Consider the following 23,571-nt stretch of genomic DNA (forward strand, 5'->3'; position numbering starts at 1 on the left):
GTTCACACAAATGGCACATTTGAAGACTGACTCATTCATTTGTTCGTTGATTCTTTTGAACAATTTGCTTTCAGAGCCATATGTTAATGTAAGGAAACGTAGACATGAACTCAGAACAATGCACTATACAATTAAGCAAGAGCTTTCAGTGCTAAACAATAGCCATAAAAAATCTAAATGCAGTACAACAGCTCCTTGTGGATTATAATGACATCAGTGTATTGTAAGTTATGATATAAATGAAGGACTAAAAGCAATTAAGCATTTGTATTACATCAATAACACACATTAGTCAGCTGGAGATAAGGAAAGGAAAGGTAATTTAGCAAGATCACCTCACCTGGCACTGATGTGTTATTAAATGGGTACAAGACAGCGTCGAGTTTATCTGGCGTCTCTGCCTGAACTCAATCACTTCATGCGCAGAAACATCAAGCTCAGCACACAGGAGACTGCAGAGTAACAATGATAAACTCCTCCATAGGGGAATCGAAGCTTGCAGGTGCATTCTGAGGTAGCTGAGGGGCTGGTGAAAGGTTGGCCAAGCCACAGAAGCAGAAAGCATAGCTAGCTGTTCCAGCTGCTGTGTGGACATTCTTCAACAATGTTCCTCTGACCATCAGGGGAATAAAGTAACTGGTGATTAATCTCAATAATGTCGATTCATATCATGACTCATCAACTTAGAGCTGTCAGTTACAAAGCTGTAATTACACCTACATGTGTTATAGCCCAAGAGCTTGGAGCCTGGGTTTAGACACACCAGGTCACTATGAATCGAATTGGAGATGTGCTGTCGGTCTGATTTGATAAAAATGCCTTTAAAGCACTCCATCTTTACTTTGAAACTTTGAAGTAGTCAAGTGGCTGGGTATCATCTAAACTGTAAACTTCCCCAGAATGTTAGTTTTAAAAACCAGCAAATGTGGAGATTGTACTGACAGTATTTAAATGGTGTACTTTACAGATGAGTAACAGCTTCTAACCAAATAACTCCATATAGGCAGTAAAGACTGAATTGGCTGTAAACCACAAAGGCACTCGTATAAGTGTGTAATTGCTGGCAGGCAGTTACACTTGTAATAATGCTTGATTAATAATCCGTGATGTGGTCTGGATGGAAAAGAAGAAAACTTGCAAAAAGTTTATGTTCAGAACCAATCTGTTTGTACAACTTGGGATGTGATTGTCCCCGACAGATCATACAGAAGGGAAGAAACCTTGTCTTTCCATAAGCAGTTGTCCAAAAAAAGGTCTGCTTGTGTCTCTGTTAGTGGATGTATACTTGGGTGAAGTAACATGACATGAGCGCCTGTTGCTGGATAACCCCCCTGTGTGACATCTGACAGCTCCCACTGCTATCCCTATGAGGGAATAAAAGATTGTGTGTGTGTGTGTGTGTGTGTGTGTGTGTGTGTGTGTGTGTGTGACGTATCTCATGACAAGAAGGAGGACATTGCCAAGGAAAAAGAAAAAGAAAGACAGAAACCAAAGCTTTTTCAGAAATACATTCACTCAGGTAAATGTCTCTCTGGGAGCTTATCTGTTTTAATGACAAACAAGACATCCTGCATTCCTTTTCACAAGAAGCAACTGCAGGCCTGATGGTATCTGCCTCAATAAACTTTATGAAGCAGAAGAAAATCTAAGATTTATAACTCATCAATAGCCTTGAATTTAATTATACACTCAGCACCATCTTCAAATAAGAAAAAGCAGCATGATGACCAAGTTCTTTCTCTATGAAGACACAAAGGTCCAAAAGTAATCTCCTCGGCTCACAAAGTCTTAAAGTATAGATAGCTAAGATAAATACACCATGAGCCACAAGCCACCAAAATAACAGGAATGCGTTATTTATTCCTGTTTCAGTCAACAAAATGTCAAATATAGATAAATTTACTCGATTTTGATCTTGTTTGCAAGTCTGTTGCGTTGTTTGGTTTGAAGCAGTTCAGTCATATAAACTCTGCCAATTAACATACTTTTTAATGTGACTCTTGTGTGGTGGTTTGTGCAGCTCAGATGTTTTGAAGCCATTTGTCCACCCTGACTTTAAAAGACAGCTTCCATTGGATGGCAGGTAGAGCATATATGAAATGTTATTGGAGCACAGTGTCACTTATCATTCCTCCAGTGTGCTTAAAGACTTACAAGAATTGCTGCTGGGAACATAAACGCAAACAAAGCCATATTAAAACCCTTAGAATAGATAAAGCTTGTAACAAGAAGTCCCGATTTTGTTGTATTTAACCACAAAGTACAATTGTTTTCTCAAGTTTATGTTAGGTGTTTATGATTCTGTTTATTGATTAAAAAGTTTGGGTATTAGATGACGGTTGCGTGCTGAGATAAATTCTATCAGACCTTGACTGTCTTGTTTGGCTCCAGGTATTGTTTAGAAAAAGCCAAGTGATACACATGTCAAACATTGTTTAAACAATGAGCAGCCCAGGGCTCCTCTGAACAGGTGCCAAGCATTTAGGAATTAAAATAACCGATGCCAACAAAGCAGAAGAAGGCTATGAGAAATAGGTAAAGCGTTGTCAATTAATTGTTCGATTAGTTCATAGTGACATGACGACATGTCATTGAACAGGAATAGATGAATTCTATTTAAAGTCTGAGGGAAAACATTCTGAGAGATCAAATCATAAATCATAGGGCACCGGTCAATAAGCTACCTCAAGAGATGAAAGCTGAAGCTGAAGATTCTGCATGAGAGAAAATTCCCACTCAGGATGAAACTGATCTGACTGCAAAGTCAGTAACAAAGATAGTTCCAAATAAAGTTAGCGAATATTAGCCACTATAAACTTCTTGTTTCAAACAGCAGAACCGCTGAGTGGAAGGACAAAGAGAAGAGCTGCTATAAATGTAAGTCAATACATCTAATACTAGTTACGCCACGTTACTTTGCTTTAAGTGGCATTAATCTGTTTGGGATTCTGGTCGATGAAAAACACTATTTTAACACCAAATATAGTGTGAATGCTGATTACTCACCTTCCCATTGCTCTCTAGCCAGATGTTCGCAGATGTTAGTGGGATTGTTGGCCAGGGTAAAAATTCCCAAAGCTAAATTTGTGAATAGGCAATCTAAAGCCTCTTCTACATCTGTCAAAACCCAATAACACCCTGTAACATCTGGCTTTTGAGTGCAAACTATTAAATTCACATTCAGTCCTGGATCAAATGACCCTGTCGCAGTCGCGATAATAAATCAGCTACAAGTTCAATTGGCGCTGATGGGAACAGAACACCAAGTTGCACACAATATGTTTCAATGAGGGTGCTGCACTTAAGGCTATGACAGAGGTCACAGCTCACTTTTCCTTGAAAGAAACATGTTTCCTGACCATAAAATCCCACATGGAGACTCTGGAACTGACAGCAACAACTTGTGGACTTATAGACATGTAACTGATCAGTTTTGACCTGTCTGCAAAACTGCTGGCAGCTCTTTCTAGGACTGACTGTTGTGAGGCAGTCAAAAAATAATGAGCCAGTTCATTTTCATTTTCACGCTGCAGAACACAATGTAATACCACCGCTTCATGTTTAACATTGCATACAGGATAGTCCACTGCGAGATAATGGTGGTGACTGGATGTGACTCTAGCAGGGGGGTGAACTTGCTGGAACATCCACTCCTGGGAATTCTCTCCTGAGAATTTGTGAATAATCTTTCTCACAGTTGAATGATGTGTGTGACTGCTCCAGAAGTGCCAAAACATCTGCTTTTACAGAGGTGCTCACACTTGCTGATGACCAGTTAATCAAATGCATTTGGATAACCGCATTAGGCGGCTACTTACAATCTTCCCGTCTATGGAAGCAGTGTAAAACGTCATGTGTCAGAGGTTTATTTACCCAATTCTAAAACTTTGTAAGGACCAGTTTATTCATTTATTTTTCCGACGTCCTAATACGTATAACTTAGTCTTTTTCACTACTATCTATTTACATTGCTATCTCTCATAAACAGCCCTTGGCTGTCATAAATAATGGAGATGGAGCCTAAACAGGGTTATCATGACCATGAAATTTGTTAATGAAAAAATTTAATAGAAATTATTACTTTTAACACATGAATTGTCTGTTGCTTTATGGCAGGAATGATTCATTAGCGATAAAAATTGGAAGAAAATTGAGTGCTTTAAGATAAACGGCAAATGAGACTTAATTTTCCAGTCAGGTGTTACCAATCGTTAGCAGCCATCTAATTTGTTTTCAGTGTCAAAATGTTAATTAGAACCAATTAGTTTTAAGTTAAGTGAAAGGGTACATCATTTTCCTTTGCGATGTAGATGTGAAAGGAAACTTAACATTGTAAATACATGCGTTAATACTACAACATTGTACGCTAATCAAGTAAAAATACTTTAGTTTTCAATCCAGCACTCAGGAACAACAAATACAAAAACATAAAATGAATACAGGAATCTTTGTAAGGATTCTCTTATGCATTGAATCAGTTAGTGTTCTGAATATTTATGGAATAATTGAGGACAGGCTACCTGTTTCTATGAAATGATAAAGTTCTGCTTTTTTAATTTTTTAACTGCCACCACCAGGAAAAAAAAAGTAATCAGTGTCTGGCGATTAGAAAGATCGGTGAAGATGCCTCCTCTGTATAGAATAGTTCTGCATGTAGCCAGTAAGCAGTCTTATGCTCCCATCACATTGAACTGGTAAGTAAGTGAAACATACACGGGGCATTTTTTCAAGCAAGTTTTACTTCAGGGAACAACATGTAACAGTTGTGATGTGAACCATTTAAATCTTTGAAAAATAGATTTAAAAATAATAAAAAAAATAAAGATATGAAAGCAGTAAAATCACTCTTTCCATGTCATTTTTCATCAGGACATTGCTCACGAATTCCAACTGTTCTGATGCAGTGTTACCTCTTTACACTTTCCAAACTAAATAACTCAAAAGTTCAGGGAGAAATATCATCTTCCTGATCCTCCCAAGACTCTCCACAACAAAAGACTTCCTGTTACAGATATGTAATATTTCAAACTTGACTCCAAACATCACTAAAAGCCAGGTATTAAAAGCTAAACTCGGTAGAAAAGAAGAAAAAAAACATTTCTAGAGTGCCGTGGGTAATTTAAAGTGAATTTGCATATGTAAGCGACTGTTCATTCAAACACAATATAGCATTATTTTCTCATTTTTTCTTTTGGTGACGTAACAAGTTGACCAATAAAATGCCATTTCAACCAAAATGTTCAGCAGTGGGCCTTTGTTACAACGCAGCGACTTGAGAACCGCAGCTTCACCAGTCACGGGTTCACACCTGCGTCCTCACACTCAGTCCTTGTATTCGGTGTACTTTTTGGCCGAGCCGTGCACTTTATTCGCGGGGTATTTCAGTCGGTTCAGAGCCATTTTACGGAGTACCGCTTGGGGAAGGTCGACGCGACACTTCTCGGCTAGCTCCACCAGGTAGATCAAGACGTCGCTTAGTTCGTGTTCCAGCTGCTCTCGCTCGGACTCGGTCCAGTCCGGAAGACCCTCTGCCACCTCTCCCCGCCACTGGAAGAGCTCTGCCACTTCACCCACCTCCCCGACCATGGCCAGGAGCAGGTTGCGGGGCTGGTGGAACTTGTTCCAGTCTCGCTCGTCCGTGAACTCCGCCTGCCTCCTCCGAATATCTTCCATGGTGGGCTCGGGGCTGAATGTGAACCTTTGCGGTTCTACGGCTCCTCCATTCTGCAAGTTGGAGTGGGACGATGACCCCGCGGCTGCTCCATTCACCACAGCTGAATGCGAGTGAGGAGAACCTGCACAACTGCCATCGTCGTTTGGTCCATGTGCTACTTTCCCATTTGTTGCCATCATGTTTGGTGGATTTTGTCTGGCGTGTCGCGTAGTAGTAAGTAGCTTTAAGCTCGGTTTGCAGCTCGCTCTTTTACCATGTGAAGAAGTCCCGCCAGTGGCCAGAGCGGAAATGACGCGTCAAGTTAGAATTTACAGTCTTCCTGAAAGCTGGGGTTTGTAGTTTTAAATGGTGCCTAGCACGGTAAACTTACGTATTAAACGTCACTTTAAACACTACACCTCCCGTGTTAACGAGAGCACTTCGGAAAACATGGCTGCCTGCAGTGTTGCAGCTGGTGAGCTATTTAATAATATTAAACAAATATCATTATTTTATCCAAAGGCCCCGTGTTTAATCCGACGAATTAGTACATCAAGCTCTCAATGTCACAGTCAACCCCAGCAGAGACCAAAGAGGTAAGCAAAGCTCCAATGTGTGATAGTTTGTCTGGACCTGACTTGTTAACCTTAGTGTTGTGCCCTAAGCGGTAGTCATGTCAGTTGTTTTCATGTTAAGCAGCTCAAGATCTCTCGTCTCATTGTATTTTAGCAAGCCGCAACCTCGCTGTTCTGCTATTGTTAAGCTTTTTACCATCGTACTCTTATTTTTTCCCACAACTGTCCCCGAGGCCCAGTTATTTATTTCTGTTGCCCCGTAAAAACACGTTGAGTGAAGACATGCTTTCAAGTGAGGGAAATAGTTGTCTATTCGTTTGGCAATTTGGACGACAATCGATGCAGATATACAAAGAAAATTATAATTTTGAATAACTTTACTGCTGGACCTACTTGTGTGATTATAAGATTATAGCTGCTCAACAGTCCTTTTTTGTTCCATTTTGCATTTTATGATGCAACACATATATTCAGTTGACGAATGGTCTGGACTGCAGACAGAACTCAGACTCTTCTACTACAAAGCCATGCTGTTGTGATAGCTAGTATGCAATGTAGTATGATCTCACTGAAATATTCAAAGCCTTTCCGGAAAAAGGTGTCATCTGAATGGAAGTGCATGTTAATCTAAAACCTATAAATATATATATATATATATACACCTTTCAGCATTGTTTATCCCTTTCCAAATATGGCTTTTTCATTGCATGATGGAGCTTAAACCTGCATTTGTGGTAGGATGAACTGTGTTTACAGGCAGTGATTTCTAAAAGTGTTCCTGAGCCCACATGGTGATTTCCACGAATAAATGATTAAATGCAGTGCTGTCCGAGAGCCTCTGAGAACAATATTGATTGTCATCCATGTTACTTGCACATAACGAAGTCTCTAGATTCTCTGAATCTTTGGATTAAATGTTTAAACCCATAACCATTTTACGTTAAGGAACATTATTATTTTTAGGTGTGTTGCTGCGATTAAAATTCAGGATGAGCTATATTTTGTAAAATGTCTTATTTTAAATATCTGACCAAAATCTATGTTCTATCGGGCTGTTTTTATTTACATTTTACACATTTTCATGGTTTAGTTACTTGGCACGCTGAAAACGCTGTTAGGTAGTGGTACTGAATTATGACATATCTTTTTAGAATAGATACTGAAAAACCATGAACAGCCATGAAAACATTTCCATGTTCTACAGGTGTCTGTCTGTTTTTACAATCCTTGATCCACCAGTATTGTAGAATGTCTTTATCTGTCTCTTTTCCTCTTACCTTAGTGCCTCACAGCAGCTGGTCGGAGTGGTTGGTTTAGAAATTCATGCCCAGATTAACTCCAACAGCAAGCTGTTCTCTGGTTCTCCGGTTCGCTTCTCAGCTCCTCCCAACTCCCTGGTTTCAGTCTTTGATGCATCTTTACCCGGTACATTACCCGTGAGTGATATTCAATTTGATTATAGCACAGGTTTTTAATCTAAATCCCCTTCCGCTGAGATTAACTCGCGATGTTCCTGTGTGTTCACAGGTCTTGAACAAGCGGTGCGTTGAAGCAGCAGTGATGACAGCGCTGGCTCTTAACTGCACCATAAATAAGAAGTCACTTTTTGACAGGAAGCACTACTTTTACGCTGACCTCCCTGTGAGTGTTTCACTTCCCGTCCTCCACTGTCCCATGAAAGGTGTCCCTCTTGACAGGGATTGTGAATTTGACAGGCAAATTGGCTCTGTGGTCTAAAGTGCCTTTTTCCAGCTGAGACTTCTGGCCAAGGTAAAACTTTACCTCTTTCCTAGTGACCTGGAGAAGGTGATTCATGCCTTTATTTTTTTTTTTTCAAGACTGGATTATTGCAACTCGTACGTGGGTTTAGACCAGAGCTCTCTGCAACGCCTACAGCTTGTGCAAAATGCTGCTGCTCGGCTTTTAACAGGTACAAAGAAACAGGCACATGTAACCCCAGTTCTGGCCTCTCTGCATTGGCTTCCTGTCCGGTTCAGAATTGATTTTAAGATCCTTTGTTTTTAAAATTTTGAACGGCTTGGCCCCAGAGTATTTAGCTGATCTGATACATGTTCACAGACCAATCAGAGCTCTGAGGTCTGCTAATAAACTCTACTTGGATGTGCCTAAATGCAGGCTAAAAACTAAAGGAGATGGAGCTTTTGCAGTGGTTGCCCCTAAGCTGTGGGATGGGTTACAGCTGCATATCCGGTCGTTAGAAACTCTGGACATTTTTGAATCCTCTCTTAAAACTCACCTTTTCTCCCAGGCTTTCGGACCTGGGTGAAACAAATGTTGTCTTTGTCTGTCGATTGCATGCCTTTGTTAAATTTATCTTTTGGATTTTATTGTTATTTATTTAAGGACAGCACTTTGGTCAACTTAGGTTGTTATACGGTGCTCTATAAATAAACGTGACCTTGACCTTTGTTAGCACAGGAGTTTGCTGTGTGGAGGCACTATCTGCATTCACTTCATGATGCATCCTTGCTTTGGTTTTTCTGAGTTCTCATCTTCCTCGAACTTCTCTGACACCCTTTAGTGAGCAAGCCCTGCTGAACAGCGCATATTCTATTTGCGTTGACAAACGACATTGAAAACCACTTGTGCCTTTTAGTTACAAGCTCATTTGATGCAGTGCAGTTCAATTCCTATATTACCTGTTGGTCATTTCCCCGTATCCATACATTTACTGCCTTTTATTAATAATTTGGGAATGTATGTTTTGCCCACATAATTTGAACCATTATGGGTGTTGTGGACACCTCCCAGCTGTCTGCACATACACATAATTATGTGTAGTTTCTTTTTGTATCCTGGTGATGAGCTACGATGTGAAAATAGTCCATGGAAATGAACATTAAGCAGGTGCCTTCAGGATGCCGGCTATTTTCTTACAGGACGTGTTGATGTCTTGTGATAGTGGCCATCTCATTCATCTTAAATGAAACTCTACTTATAGTTACACCTTTTTGAGTGCACCTTTGTGCAGCAGCAATAATAAACTATGTTATTTACTTGTTTATCTGGAGGAAGGAGTAACAAACTTTATAGTAAGCAATTTGTAGTATTGCCCATTGTTCGGATGCAATTATGTTTGTATGGAGCTAATAGTTGGAGGTTTTCGCCAGACATAGAGTAACATTTGCACTCCTTTGAAGCCATAAGTCTGTCCCTGTAGTTAATATAAGTCTGCCATTTAGGGGTGTCTGGGCTCTGATTGTCTCCCAACATCTCTGAAGAAGAATGACTAACTCTGAGGCTCTTCCACTTAGTTTTATGTATGTGGTTTAGAACAAGTCATTATAATCTGAATTTGTGTTCAGATTAGACACTGAAATAGTGTGTTCTTGTACAGTTGAGCAGAGTTTCCTTTTGAAGTGCTTAATTTTTGTGACTTGCGTTGTTCAAATCTGGCAAACGGACCACATGATCTTCCAGGAAGCAACAAAATTACATGAGCTGTGGAGGTCTTTCCTTTAAGTCAACTGTATGAACATAGACTCCAGGCAAACCGCAGACCTTTTCACACTGCACATTCAAGGCAGGACTGGTGCACATTTGTTGCACATCATGGCAGCTGAATTGCAAAGTGAACTATTGATTTTTTTTTTATAGAAGAATATTTTCTAATGCTGCTGCTAGGTTCCCACTCTCGGAGCCCATCAGTGATCATTGGCTGGCTTAGCCTCTGGTGGTAACGTGTCTTTGTCTTGTCAAGGTGTTATCGGCCGAAAATCGATTTTAAAAATGCAGACAAATCAAAAAGCTATTAGAAAGCTAAACCATCATCAGACGCCGACGCCAGTGATTCAGTGATTGTTTTTCCTTCGGTGCATTCCGTCTCTTTTGTTCTCTAACACAAAGCATTTATTTAAACGCAACCGAAGCCCAAACCGACAGAAAATCGGTGAGCTTTCAACACGAAAATAAATGTTTCTCCAAATGATACTCGGATAGCAGCAGAGACCGAAAGCTGGGTTAAAAGACAAGGTCAATATGAAGCAGAGACACGACTCCAAATAATTATATTAGTGCTTTAAAACTACACATTTAAATGTTGCCCTTTTTACTAGAAAGACTAGTGTATTTAAGTACATGCTATAGGAATGAAATAGTCATGGTCCTGGAAAAGATACAAATGGCACACTTATTTTTCAATTAAATAGATTTGCCCAAGTGATGCCCTCTTTGCACTCTGGAGTGGAGTGCTTGCATGGCAAGGTCTCTCAACGCATCGGAGCCCCGGGGTAATTTTACTGCCATTATGAGTGACATTTTAGGGAAAAGACTAAATGTCACGGGTGCTCTGCAGCGACTTGCCGTATGGAGACCTTTGCTAAAATATAAAGAAATTCTATGATGATCGCAGCATTTTGAGTCTGTCTTGCCCTGCTAAGATAATACTCGCATGTGTGGGCAAGATGATGAGGAGGGTAATTATGAATAAAAGCTCTTTGCAAATGTTTTCATGAAACTGCCCAAAGAAGTGGCCTGAAATGAGAAAACTTCCATGTAGCAGCAAGCAATAAAGCTTGTATTTATGCATTTTTTCCATTGCAGTATATTCATAACTGCAATGCACTGAACTGAATGAACACATTTTCATATTTCTAACTTGTTATCTGACCTAACTTTCTTGTGAAAATGTGATCAAGCGCGTTATTTGCCTGCGGTTCTTAATTCTGTAGATAGATTTACGGGTTATTACAGAGTGGCAGAAGCGCAAATTTGAATTGCCGTGTTATATAAGACATAATCACCACACAAAGTCCATGATTTATTTATTTATTTTTTTTATTTTTTAAATTCCAACAAAATCCCCTCCAGAACCATACAGATTATTGTTGGGTCCCTCCAGCTTTCTTTTTGATTTGGCAGAAGTTTGCCTTATCTCCTCGGGATTCACTCAACAGTTGACACACACAGAGGGGACGATAATACCTTATTATAGTTACTGTTTTTCTATGAGATTTTCAGTGCTCATGCCAGCATCCTGTTCCTTAATTTCTGTTTAACATTCACGTGCACGCTGCACACGGTTCTGAAAATGTTCCGCTTTGCTCGACGTTTCTAATGGACACTGAGGCGTGCGTGTCTTTTATCTATTGTTTCTGTTTGCGCTGAGCACAAACCCTGCTGCTGCCTGGTTCAGTTATTTAGTTTCCATTAGTCTCATCAGCAGGTCAAAGAGAGTGGCATGTTGTGGTGTTCTGTGAAACAGCTTGATGGAGTCAAGTCGGACTGAGTTGATTTATGCAGCTGATGGGATATTTTTCACTTCTGACCTCAAGTTTAATTTTCATCCTTGCTTTCAAAACCAAATCAGGAGCTGGTAGAAACTATCCAGCCTTTGAAAAATCCAATTGTACACTGCATTGTACATTATTGATATGTTCCACTAAAGATCCCTGATTGGATTTAGTAAAACACCACAGTTGCTCATTAAATGATTAATTCTGCTGTCCAAATGAGCAATCCCTCTTTAAATTGAAATAGCAAACAAGCCACATATAAAGAATTTACCAGCCTTTTAATAACATGCCTGAGCAGCTCCACGGTAATTTAAATAATCACCATTTCCTTGAGATATTAAGTTTCTGAATAAACGGGCATAGCTGGGCTATGGAAGCTTTCATATGTTAAATGAGGGCAATTAAATGTCTTTATGACCTCCGGTGAGTAGCAGAGAAAATGTTTAAATGACCCACGGAGTCTTGTTTGTGTGGAGTCAGAAAATGACTCAGCGACGTCACAGAAGTTAGTTTGCAGTGCTTCTTTCTGTTTCTGCGTGAGCGGTTTGGATGGGAAAAAAAAGGACACAAGAGCTGCTCATTAAGGGAAGGTCTGCAGTCGGAGCATATATGAGGAAAGCTTAATGTGGCTACCGCAGCGTTGTTGGGGACAAACATGTCTCATCCAGGATCAGTAGATTTATTATGCAGGAAATTCAAATGCTCCTCACTTTAAATGAAGGCTTTCTAGTGTACAGTTGGCATTTTCATGTTGCGGCCAACAGGCATCGTCAGCAACGGAGATGAGTTGTTATAAGATTAGTAAGAATGGAGACTTCTTAAAAAAAAAAAATTGGAGAGGAGAAACGAGAGCTGAAATCTGCAGTTTTTTTTTTGTTTTTTTTTTCTTCTCTTTGTTTTAAGATAAGGAGGTGTGGAAGTGATTGTGTCGATCAGGCACATTGTACAGAGAGCTGGTGACTAACAGCACCCCCCCCCCATCCCTTCTCCCACGTCCTCGCTCTCTTTAGCATAAGTATGATTAATGTTTAGCTCTTGTTATGTAGTTACCATAGAAACATGGGGAAAGTAATACTTAAGGCCACGGGATCGTTTAGAAATTGAGGAGCACATGAAATATTAATTCTTGTGCTTTTTGTGCGTTGCAGCATTAATTGAAAAGGCAGCTCTCCCTCTGCATTTTTATGACAGCCCAGCCAATCAGCCAGCAACTGGTGGTGCCCGCCTCACCTTTCCATGGACAGGTGTCACAGACTGCAGCACCCAACACATTACAGGGGTTTTCTGCTGTGGCTCCATAGCTTTGATGCACTGCTGTTGAAAAATTATTTATTTTTTTTTGTTTGTTGCACAAAAATGGATGCTTTTATTCGGAGAATTACAAAACTGCTGGACGTCGGTCTTAAATGGCACCAAACAAAAGTTTCGCCAAAAGAGATTTGAAAAATAAATGCACGAAAAGTCTTTTTGTCTTTGAAGATGGATGATATGGTGCGTGCCCTGCAGCAAACTGATAAAAAGCTTCAGTTCGTGGCTGAGGGACAGTTAGGAAGAGCATCATCAAAGCTGTTGTAAAGGTTCTGTGACATCTGGGCCACCCACGGTTATGTGTTGATTGTATTTTCTCCTTTCAGGCTGGATACCAGATCACTCAGCAACGTCGGCCAATCGCAGTAGATGGCGTGCTGACTTACAGCCTCCTCGGGGGGAAGAAGAGGAGCCAGGTGATCAGGAAAAACGTGCACATCATACAGATCCAGCTGGAGCAGGACAGCGGCAAGAGTCTGCATGATGATGTCCGCGGCCAGACGCTCATTGACCTCAACAGAGCAGGTTAGAGAGCTGCAGTGAAACTATAAGTCTGCGAGGAATCCTGTTCCTGTGAGCGAAACCATCAGTGAAACCAGATGTTTTAGGAAATGCCTTTGCAAGTCCTTTTTTAGTTGGAAGTGAATGTGTTACGGTTGGCGTGAGCGGGCTAAGATGTCGTTACCACAAACTGTAGGAGAGCCGGAACAGTTTTGAGTGACTGTATTGTCACATTAAAACAATATATATATATATATATATATATATATATATATATATATATATATATATATATATATATATATATATATATATATATATATAAATTGACTTTTGTACATTACTCATGTCGACACTGTAAGGAGCCTCTTCTCCTATTTTCAATGATGAGTAAACACAGGAATGATGAGTCCTGTATCAGATGAGTCCTCTTGCGTGCCCCCCCCACACACACCTTTGCATTTCCACCCAGTAGAATGCATCTCCAGCAGAAAGCCTCCTGTGGTGAAGTGCTTGCGCGAACAGCGACTGCAGAGAAAGATCAAATCTAATTATCTGTACATTCTCCCGAACATCTTCAGTTGTCATTTGGGAATGTGGCTTTCTGATAATTGTCAAACAGATTGAAAATAAAGATGCACATAAAAGCCAGTGCTCTTTAAGTTTGTTGCAGAGCAGCATGGAGTAGGCACCCTGTAGATGGAAAACGCAACCGTCTTCATTTGTGTCAGGTGTAGGTCTAATGGAGCTGGTGATGGAGCCAAACATGAGCTGTGGTGAGGAGGCTGCTGCAGCTGTCAGAGAGCTTCAGCTCATCCTGCAAGCCCTGGGAACCTGTCAGGCCAACATGTCTGGTATGGAAATCTTTTCCTCGGTCTGCCACAGCCTCTACACTCCTAAACTTAAACTTATCCCGTTACCTCTTTTCCGTTAGAGGGCCAGCTTAGGGTGGATGCCAACGTGTCTGTGCACAGGCCGGGTGAGCCACTGGGCATCAGGACCGAGGTGAAGAACATCAACAGCATCCGATATCTGGCCAAGGCTATAGGTGAGAACTAATAAAAGGTCAAACCTCAATACCACATCTTAAAGAATCCTAAATGGTTGCTGACTAATATAAAATGGCATTCAGGCAGCTCTGATTTAGATACACACATGAGTCTGTAGTAGCAGTCACTGCGTGAGCTAAGGAACACATCTGAAAAACATTGACAGTAAACACATTTCAGTTTGTACACAAACACGAGCTAAAACTCCTATTTCAAAGAAAAAAAAGCACATGTATAAGTCAGATCCATAAAAGCAGCTGCCTTGTCTTCCTGCCAAGTGAAATAGACTAAGAGGAAGTGGAAAGTTGTCCCGTGGTCTGACGAATTGTGAATTTTTAAATATTTTTTTAACTCGTGGGAGCTGCTTCCTTCACTGGAAAAAGAGGAGAGGAACCATCCAGGTTGTCAGCACACAGTTCAAAAGCATCCATGACTGTTCCCATACAGTGCACATTGTTGCGCGTGGAATTGGTAGCTTTTGAAGCAACACGTGGTGCCATCCAGATGTCTTCTCAGGAAAAGCCTTATCTCAGAAAAACATTCATCCATTTGCTATACCCGCTTATTCCAGCTTTGGGTCGCAGGGCAGCTGGAGCCTATCCCAGCCGCCACTGGGCGAGAGGCAGGGTACGGCCTGGATAGGTCGCCAGTCTATCACACGGCCACGCAGGGAAAAACAACCATGTGCACTCACACACACACTCCTAGGGTCAATTCAGAGTCCCCAATTAACCTGACATGCATGTTTTTGGGTGGTGGGAGGAAGCCGGAGAGAACCCACGCATACACGGAACATGCAACGTGCAAATCCACACAAAGGATTCCAACCAGGAACCCTCTTGCTCTGAGGCGACAGTGCTAACCGCCGTGAAACCCTCCGAATAACAGCACTACACTAATATTATGTAACAAAAGTACAACTTTTTTTGTAAAGCGTCGCTTGCATCCAGGTCCAAACCAGCATATCTCTTAGAAACGACATTGTATTTGTCCTGTTTTCAGATGTTATGTAGGTTTGCAAATCGTTGTATTTGATAGTTTTTTTGTTTTTTTTTACATTTTACAGTAGTGAACTTTTTGGGGAAATGAAATGGGGTTAACTTCAAAGACTAGTTTAACATATTTATTCTTACTTGTTATTCTTATTTGATCTGAGTTTCACCTTAAGCTGAAAGAGCCTCAGCCAGAACATGACAGCATTTCACAGGCATGTTTTTGGGTTTTTTTTCTTTTGTGTGTGTGTGTGTGTGTGTGTGCATTTGGTTTGACATACTGCGATGCTGAGCTTGAATTATTTATCAATAAAGTTGCATCACATTCGCTCAGCTGCTGGAGTGATACTTAAAAGCCACAAAGAGAAACGTTGTTTATCAGAGTTATCGCGTGACAGCAGTCAAAGACACCAGGATTACCAGTGTACAACGGCAGGTGTTTGGCATTTACCACCAAATAACAAGCGTGACCTGTATTTGTGTTCATGTTCTCTGTGGTTTTCACCAGACTACGAGATCCAGAGACAGACTGATGTCGTGCAGAGAGGGGGGACGGTGCAAAACGAAACCCGGGCATATGATTCCAAATCAGGGTAAGAGGATGAAAAAGCAGCTCTGTGATGCCAAGATTTAGCCACTACAACACCCTCTGACTTGGATCTCTGCCTGCCTCATTAGTTCTGAGCTGTGCTGAGGACAAACCATCATGGTAATGATGATGCATAGAGCCATTTGGATGCTGCCGTCGGCCTGTGTTATCCGTGAGCTATGTGCATCTCGAGCTCACAGAATGAGCCTGCTCTCACACAGCTTAGGCCTTGATCATCTCCTGGGGCTCTGGTTCCTTCCCATGAGCAAACGTGCGTGAATGGCTCTGTTTTCCTCATTTCTGTGAAAGTGGACAGAGATCTGATGATGCTGATTTTTTTTTTTAAAACATCCACACTGACTCAGAAGAGTCTCCTTTACCTCAGAAGGGAGATGTTGGATGTGGAGTTTTGTCCAGGCAGTAAACAATGCTGGCATTTTCACATCAGCAGAGTCAGCCTGACAGAATTTCCCAGAGTGTGGTTTGGGTTGTACGTAACTGCAGGAGCTCAGCTATCAAAACCAGGCCAAAACGTCCAGAATCAAAGAGCTTTTTATCTTCTCTTTTTTTATAACTAAAACACTGTATTTTCATGATCCTGGCCAACCAGACAGCATTTCTTCATACCTGTAGCAGGTCCTGTTTCACTGCGCAGTTATAAACAAACAGTATTTGTCGAGTGAGACGTCAGGTCAATGCCCTTCTCAAACTACCCCAACTCCACAAATAATTTCATTTCCCATGTCAAAACTCATGATTGAATGTCAAAGAGGCAGATGAAATCCAGACCAGAGGCAAATCAAATTTCCTTTTACATCGAGATAAATGGCATCATTTGTGTCTTGACTATGAGAAAGAGCCTTTTACAGTCTAACAACCCGTCAGAAGGCCTGTTTGAAAAAGTATTGAAATCTGTTAAGTCTGTTAGCTGGAGAATGCTAAATGTTTATCCCATTTATGTTTTCTCATTTCTGTGAAAATGGACAGAGATCTGATGATGCTGATTTTAAAAACATCCACACCGACTGGGAAGAGTCTCCTGTACATCTGTTCACATCCTTTGTTTTATTATGCTTTTGTGATCCCCTTAAGGCACAGTATGCGCAGAAAATCAAGCTAGAGCTTTTTGGTCATTTTTGTAAAGCTTTGTAAATGCATGTCTACATTCTTGAAGAACAGACTACTTGAGTAGTGGGAAACATTTCACTTGTAATCTTTGTCGTCAGCCAGTGTTTTTTTTTTTTTCATCTACCGCTTCTGCAACTGAAAATCAACACGGTACCAAAAATGATCTACATTCAGCTTGTGAGTGTAAGATTTAGTCCACATGCACAATAAGCAGGTGAACATGATATTTACCAAAAACAGATGTCAGGATACGTTTGGCGTGCCAGTACTCGCTGTCAGCTGCCATATTCTGTGTTGGACTGTGGCTTTAACATTTACAGAGGAATTTAACAAGTTGGCATTTCCTACGACGCACATCTGGTGACATCTGTATGAAGTTTTTTTTTATTATGTGGCCATGAGACACCAAGATGTGGGAATGAGGTACTATTGCTCTGCTAATGGTTACTATATTATGGGCATAGGTTAGACTTGTCAGTGAAAATGGTTTAAATAGCCCGGTCATATGGAATTGTGTGGTAAAGACAGCTTAAGTTAAGTGTTGTTATTAATTGCTTTGTATGTCATTTCTCATTTAAAGGGATGCTACCCTACCCTGTCCTGTACTTAGTTTAACACCAACTGTTATGTGCGTGGTTTTTGATAGTGTAAAAGATCTGCAAAAAGCTTAACCGGTGCATAAATGACACACAAAAAGTGCCCAAAGTGGTGGGCGGTGTTGAAACCCAAACAAAATCCAGACATTAGGTAAATGATTCTTTATCCTGTTTGATTTATGCATCAGAATAACATGTGGCCGCACAGTTAAATATTTTCTACCAATGACACCAGACAAACTGCTTCATTAAAGCCTGCCAGTCAAAAGAAAGGAGGCTTTAGGAGGCAGACATTAAATAGACAGGAGCCAACATAGGTAGTCTCACAGGGGGGTGAACTGAGTGTATTCAAAAGAGTCCACACAAGTTTATTTAAACTGTGAGTCATGCAGAACTGACTGACCTTTAGTATCAAAATGCTGATTTATTTCATTTTCATCCTGTTGTCCAGGGAGACTGTTCCTATGAGGGACAAAGAGGGTCTTCAGGACTACAGGTGAGACTTTTTTTTCCAGTTGCTTGTGTTTATAGACGTACATTTACAATATCAAAAGACTATTCTGCCCACTCAGGGACTGAGGAATAGCTGAATGATGGAGAGAAAAAAACCCTAAGGTTGGACTTTAATTGTGTGTGTGTTTCAGTTTAGGTGGGGGAATGACTGACAGGTTTAGGCCTGATTGAGTCAAATGATAAGGGAAGCAAGTGAAATGTGGCAAGCGTGGTGTCTCGAGCACTATTAGTATTTTTCAACAAAAGCGAGCCTCCTCCTCCGTGAGCTTGTCTGTAATGCTGATAAAGCACTCTCCCCTCGGCCTCCCCACCACCTCCCTTGTCTCTCTCCAGGTTTATGCCAGAGCCCAACCTGCCCCCTCTGGTTGTGTATGAGGATAATGCATCGCTGCCCCCTGGCATTGATGCATGCCAGGTGGTGGTGGTGCAGAAGATAAAGGAAGGACTGCCAGAGTTACCCAGTGTCAAAAGAGACAGGCTGGTGCAGACGTACGACATCCTGCCAGAGCACAGCATCACACTGGTGGTGAGTTTCCAAGTGGCTGAAGACAACTAGTCAGAGAGAAGTTTATTTCCAAATCAAATCTTCAGGTCTGAGTGAAATTAGCTTCAATTAAATCTGCTGGGCCTGTCTTGATTGCACTCTGATGATACGTGTGCTAAATGATAAATCATTCCCACTGTGTTGCACTGCAGAATGAAGATGGGTTGATGGAGTACTTTGAAGCAGTGATGAAGATGACCAAGAAGGAGCCCCGGAATGTGGTTGGCTGGGTGACAAATGAGCTGTTAGGTCACCTCAAACAACAAGACATGAGTGTGAGCCAGAGGTGAGAAGCACACTGACAAATCACTTCATATTATATTGATAATAATCACAGGTCTGATTGGTTGGTCACCTGAAAGTGATTAGTGAGTTCAGGCTGCGATAGGAGAAGCAATGAAAACGTGCACAGATAGAGGGACAGCAGGGAAGTTGGCTTTATTATTGCCGAGCTCGTTTCTATTCAACTTATTCTTGTCTTGTAAACAATGCTGGCATTTTCACATCAGCAGAGTCAGGCGGCAGTCGGGCCATAATTTGCCTGACAGAATTTCCCAGAGTGTGGTTTGGGTTGTGCGTAACTGCAGGAGCTCAGCTATCAAAACCAGGCCAAAACGTCCAGAATCAAAGAGCTTTTTATCTTCTTTTTTTTATAACTAAAACACTGTATTTTCGTGATCCTGGCCAACCAGACAGCATTTCTTCATACCTGTAGCAGGTCCTGTTTCACTGCGCAGTTATAAACAAACGGTATTCGTCGAGTGAGACGTCAGGTCAATGCCCTTCTCAAACTACCCCAACTCCACAAATAATTTCATTTCCCATGTCAAAACTCATGATTGAATGTCAAAGAGGCAGATGAAATCCAGACCAGAGGCAAATGAAATTTCCTTTTACATCGAGATAAATGGCATCATTTGTGTCTTGACTATGAGAAAGAGCCTTTTACAGTCTAACAACCCGTCAGAAGGCCTGTTCGAAAAAGTATTGAAATAATTACTTTGGAGGTGAATTTAAAGACTTATTGCCTTTTTTATTATTATTTTAAATTCAAATAGTTGCCATGGTTTCATGCTTTCACATGTATGCTTTCAAACACACTCGCACCAAAAAGATACTTTGCTGGCCACTGGCTATTGATTATCTCCAGTAGTGAATGTTTACGCTACACTGGTGTGCTGAATACTGGACGGTTATTTTACCCCTTTGTTTTAAACGATTGCTTCAAATTGCAGTTGAATGTTTCCCGCAGATAAAACAGTTTGAACTCATTTCAGCTGAGACTAGTAATGAAGCACAATGGCGATTTCTCAGAACTGAGAGCCTTCGGTCATTACAGGTCACATGAAACTCAAGAAATGTACCAACATCAGTGTAGGTGCATGGGGCTTTATTTTGTCCAACACTCCCAGTCCGCTGTGAAGCACTTGTGTGGGAATAAACTCTGGAGATGGGGGGGGGGGGGATTATTTATGCATAAAGGCGCATTTGCTTTGTTTGAAAGGAGGAAAATTGTTGAAAAAAACTGAGTGGCCGGCAGAGTTACCAGAAACATTTTTTTATACCGGTTAAATGTCTCAAAGGACTGTCTTTTAAGGATTGCAAAGATCTTCTTTTTTATTCATATGATAATTTGCAGCTTCAACATTTTTGCTGCTGCTGACCCGTCACACCATCCAGCTCTAAGCCGTTAGGTTGGATTAGTGTAATGAGGAGTTTGACGAGTGAAACTAAAGATATGCCATTAAGAGCACGTCCAGCTCAGATAAGCTCAGGTTTTTAAAAAAGGTTGCCTGCAGGTGTCTGACAGATATGTGGGTGGATTGCAACAGGCCGGTGACAGAAAGGGAAAAATATCTCACCAGACCCACAGCGTGTCAGTGTTAAAATGAGTCCATTTTGAAAAGCAATATAATGAGGCTTCTCTTTTTCAATCCCAACCTTTTCCGTTTGATGAGCCTGCTAAGACTTGTCCAAAATCCAAAGACTCCTCCAAGCAGCTGCCTAGCACTCTGAAAATGAAAATGACTGGCGGCCACAACGCAAGGAGAAGGCTATGAAATGACAGCAAAGTGTTTTCGGGTGGTTTGAGTTCTTTATGTCATCGAGACATTGTTCTTCACAGGAACAAAAGAGGCCAATCTGAAGTCTGCAAGACCAAGAAAAAATTCCGAGAGTACAACAAGTAGGAGTGTAAAAAAGGAAAAAAACAGAACGCTGTTCAGGGACAACGGACCCTCAGGAAGATAAATTTATCAGCAGTTTGCAAATGAATATTCAGCTGAATCCCAGCTTTATTCAGGAAGGAGACCTTGAAGCCATTTGCAGGAAGGATGGGTAAAATCCCTCAAATGCAAACTGAAATATACTTTTAAAACCACACTCTGTGTTTTTAAGCTTTGATACTGTTTGATGGAAAGTGCTTCCAACTTTTTTTTTTTTTTTTCGCTCAATACTCTTGTCCTTTTTATAGTTTTAAAACTGTAGTTTTGAAAATATTTGAGAAATGTCCCATTTTGAATTAAATTCTTGTATTTGTTCATTTACTCAGTAACATGATTTCCCCAAACGTTCCCATGTTCTTGTATTTCAGAACATGTTATCCATCGCTTTGTCTATTACTGTTTGCTAACTATTTCAAGACAGTTTTGCAGTCACTTTTGGTTATTATAAATGTTTGAAACTGTTTAGAAATATGTACGTTTTCTTAAATCATTTCATAATTTTCATATTGGCAACTGCTGAAAAGCCCTGTGAGATACCACCACCCTGACTGGGGATCACTACTGTATGTGACACGTGTTCATAAAGGTGGATACCTTAGGTTTCCCACAGTGCATCAGCCTTGTTTTCGAGGAGATTTAACCTCTAGATTAGAGTTCTATGTACTCCGAATGTGAGTGACAGGCTTTTTTATTCTATTTTTCTGGTCACTAAAAGGATAAACAAGCAGACGCAGGAAAGACAAGAGCATTACAGTCAAATTACAGATGTTGATTGCCTTTTTGTCCTTTCAGTCTGACACTCCTACTTTGTCTCTGTCCATCTCCCCTACCATTTCTTTCACTAATTCATGTCCATCTATTAAAGTGTAGTTAAATTAGCCCTTAAATTTGATTTCAGCCCAATCTCTCCTGTTGCCTTGGCCGAGCTGCTGGAGCTGCAGGAAACGGGACAAATCTCGTCCTCTGTTGCCAAGCAGGTCAGTCCGCCACACAGACCATGCAATTATTCCCGTCTGTCTGTGACTACACATAATCCAACTAGGGCTCGTTTGATTTCACCTGCATCTTGCTGGTTTTTCCGTGCTCTCAGGTGTTCCAGGAGATGTGGCGGTCAGCGGGAAAGACGGCCCCACAGATCATCAAGGAGCAGGACTTGGGGCTCGTTAGCGACACTGCAGAGTTGCACAGCATCTGCCAGAAAGTGGTGGACTCGCATCCCAACGAGGTTGGTGCTCAAATGCTAAATCTAATAAGATTGCAAATCAAGAGAATTCTGAGATATTGTGGGTTTTCCGTCCCCTGTTATAGGTTCACGCGATCAGAAATGGGAACAAGAAAGTTCTGAACAAGCTGGTGGGCCTGGTTCAGAAGGAGACCAAAGGGAGAGCTGACCCGGTTCTGGTGAGGGAGATCCTACAAAAGAAGACTTCTTGAGAAGTAGTCTGTCCTGTCATGGACAACTCGTTGTTGTGGAAACCAGCCAGTAATGATATTCATCTGTTTGGAAAATTTTGAAAATCACAGCTTTAAAGCTGCATAAACTGTTTTGATAAATCTATTCGTGGCTTAGTGGCTTATGTCCTGAGGCTGACGGTTTGTAAATAAATTCTGGACTATGTCTCACTGGGCCATTATGATCTGTATTTATGAATGGAATTCATGTGTTTGAGAAGTAATAAAGCTTTTCAGATTAGAACCGTGTCTGTGGACCTGCTGTTTTGCCATTCAGTTTATTTTCGCCAGGGAACAGAAGGCATTAATGTTAAAAATTAATAAAATAAAATTAAAAATTAATATTTAATATTCTCACAAGGCAAACAGAATTTTTAATTTTATGACTGGTTTTCCTCTTAAAATTGCTATAAGACTTTTTTCCTCGGGAAGAACTTTCCATATAAAATTACTTACTACTGGCCATCACTAGACTGGCCATTATGGTCATTTGTGAAGCAAACTGCTGACATGACAGATGCTCTTGCACCCTGCCCAGTTCATGCATCTCAGCAGCAGAGTGATCATTTAGCCCCCTCTTGTGGTTAAACATACTATTACCCATATTGCATTTTCCATGCCATAAATGTCTCGAGGCTTTTTTTGTGGCAGCAACACATTAACCATATCCAGTTTAATTTAGCAGAAATCTTCTTTATTGTCTTTATGTTTACTGTCTTTATGCATTTTTATCTCAGGCATCAACAACAGCAGCCTGGTCAAACCTTCAACAGAAAACACAGAATCTTTGGACTTCTAACTGTGGCAGAAACTAACCTTAGCTGTACTGTCTGCAGGCTGATAAAGTGCTCTGCAACATTCTTTAACTGGAGAGAGAGACCTTTTCCCCACAATTTTGAAAATGACTTTAAGTGAAACAAATTTACAACTTGAGTTGAAAGCCAGATAGTTCACAAAGAACCCGATGCATAATTCATTCCCTGCATAGCATTGAGTAAAATAGAAACATAAAATACACACTTATTCCAACCAAGAATAAAACCCATCTTGCTGATCTTACTAACTTGAGTTATGCGAGTCATTTGTAATAGTGAGTCAAATTATGAGCTGCCTTGTTCACAGCCCACTTTCTTTACCATTTTTTCCAAATAATCCAAATAATAATAATAATAATAACAGTTTACTCAGAAA

The 23,571-nt window shown here is 40.8% G+C and overlaps 2 protein-coding genes across 2 annotated transcripts; one reads left to right on the forward strand and one right to left on the reverse strand.

Moving 5' to 3' along the window:
* Positions 1-5,276: 5,276 nt before the first annotated feature.
* Positions 5,277-5,954, reverse strand: dctpp1 (dCTP pyrophosphatase 1). The gene has a single exon (XM_072383825.1). The coding sequence runs from the start codon at positions 5,851-5,853 to the stop codon at positions 5,323-5,325; it is 531 nt and encodes a 176-aa protein (XP_072239926.1). The 5' UTR covers positions 5,854-5,954; the 3' UTR covers positions 5,277-5,322.
* Positions 5,955-6,091: 137 nt separating this feature from the next.
* gatb (glutamyl-tRNA(Gln) amidotransferase, subunit B) lies at positions 6,092-22,630 on the forward strand. The gene is made up of 13 exons (XM_072384870.1): positions 6,092-6,249; positions 7,511-7,664; positions 7,756-7,869; positions 13,118-13,316; positions 14,024-14,146; positions 14,227-14,340; positions 15,842-15,926; positions 18,098-18,142; positions 18,493-18,685; positions 18,856-18,989; positions 21,827-21,905; positions 22,019-22,153; positions 22,237-22,630. The coding sequence occupies exons 1-13, from the start codon at positions 6,104-6,106 to the stop codon at positions 22,360-22,362; spliced, it is 1,647 nt and encodes a 548-aa protein (XP_072240971.1). The 5' UTR covers positions 6,092-6,103; the 3' UTR covers positions 22,363-22,630.
* Positions 22,631-23,571: the final 941 nt, after the last annotated feature.

The sequence above is a fragment of the Leuresthes tenuis genome, unplaced genomic scaffold (genome assembly GCF_036924035.1).
Source record: "Leuresthes tenuis unplaced genomic scaffold, fLeuTen1.0.hap1 SCAF_4, whole genome shotgun sequence".
Lineage (NCBI taxonomy): Eukaryota > Metazoa > Chordata > Actinopteri > Atheriniformes > Atherinopsidae > Leuresthes > Leuresthes tenuis.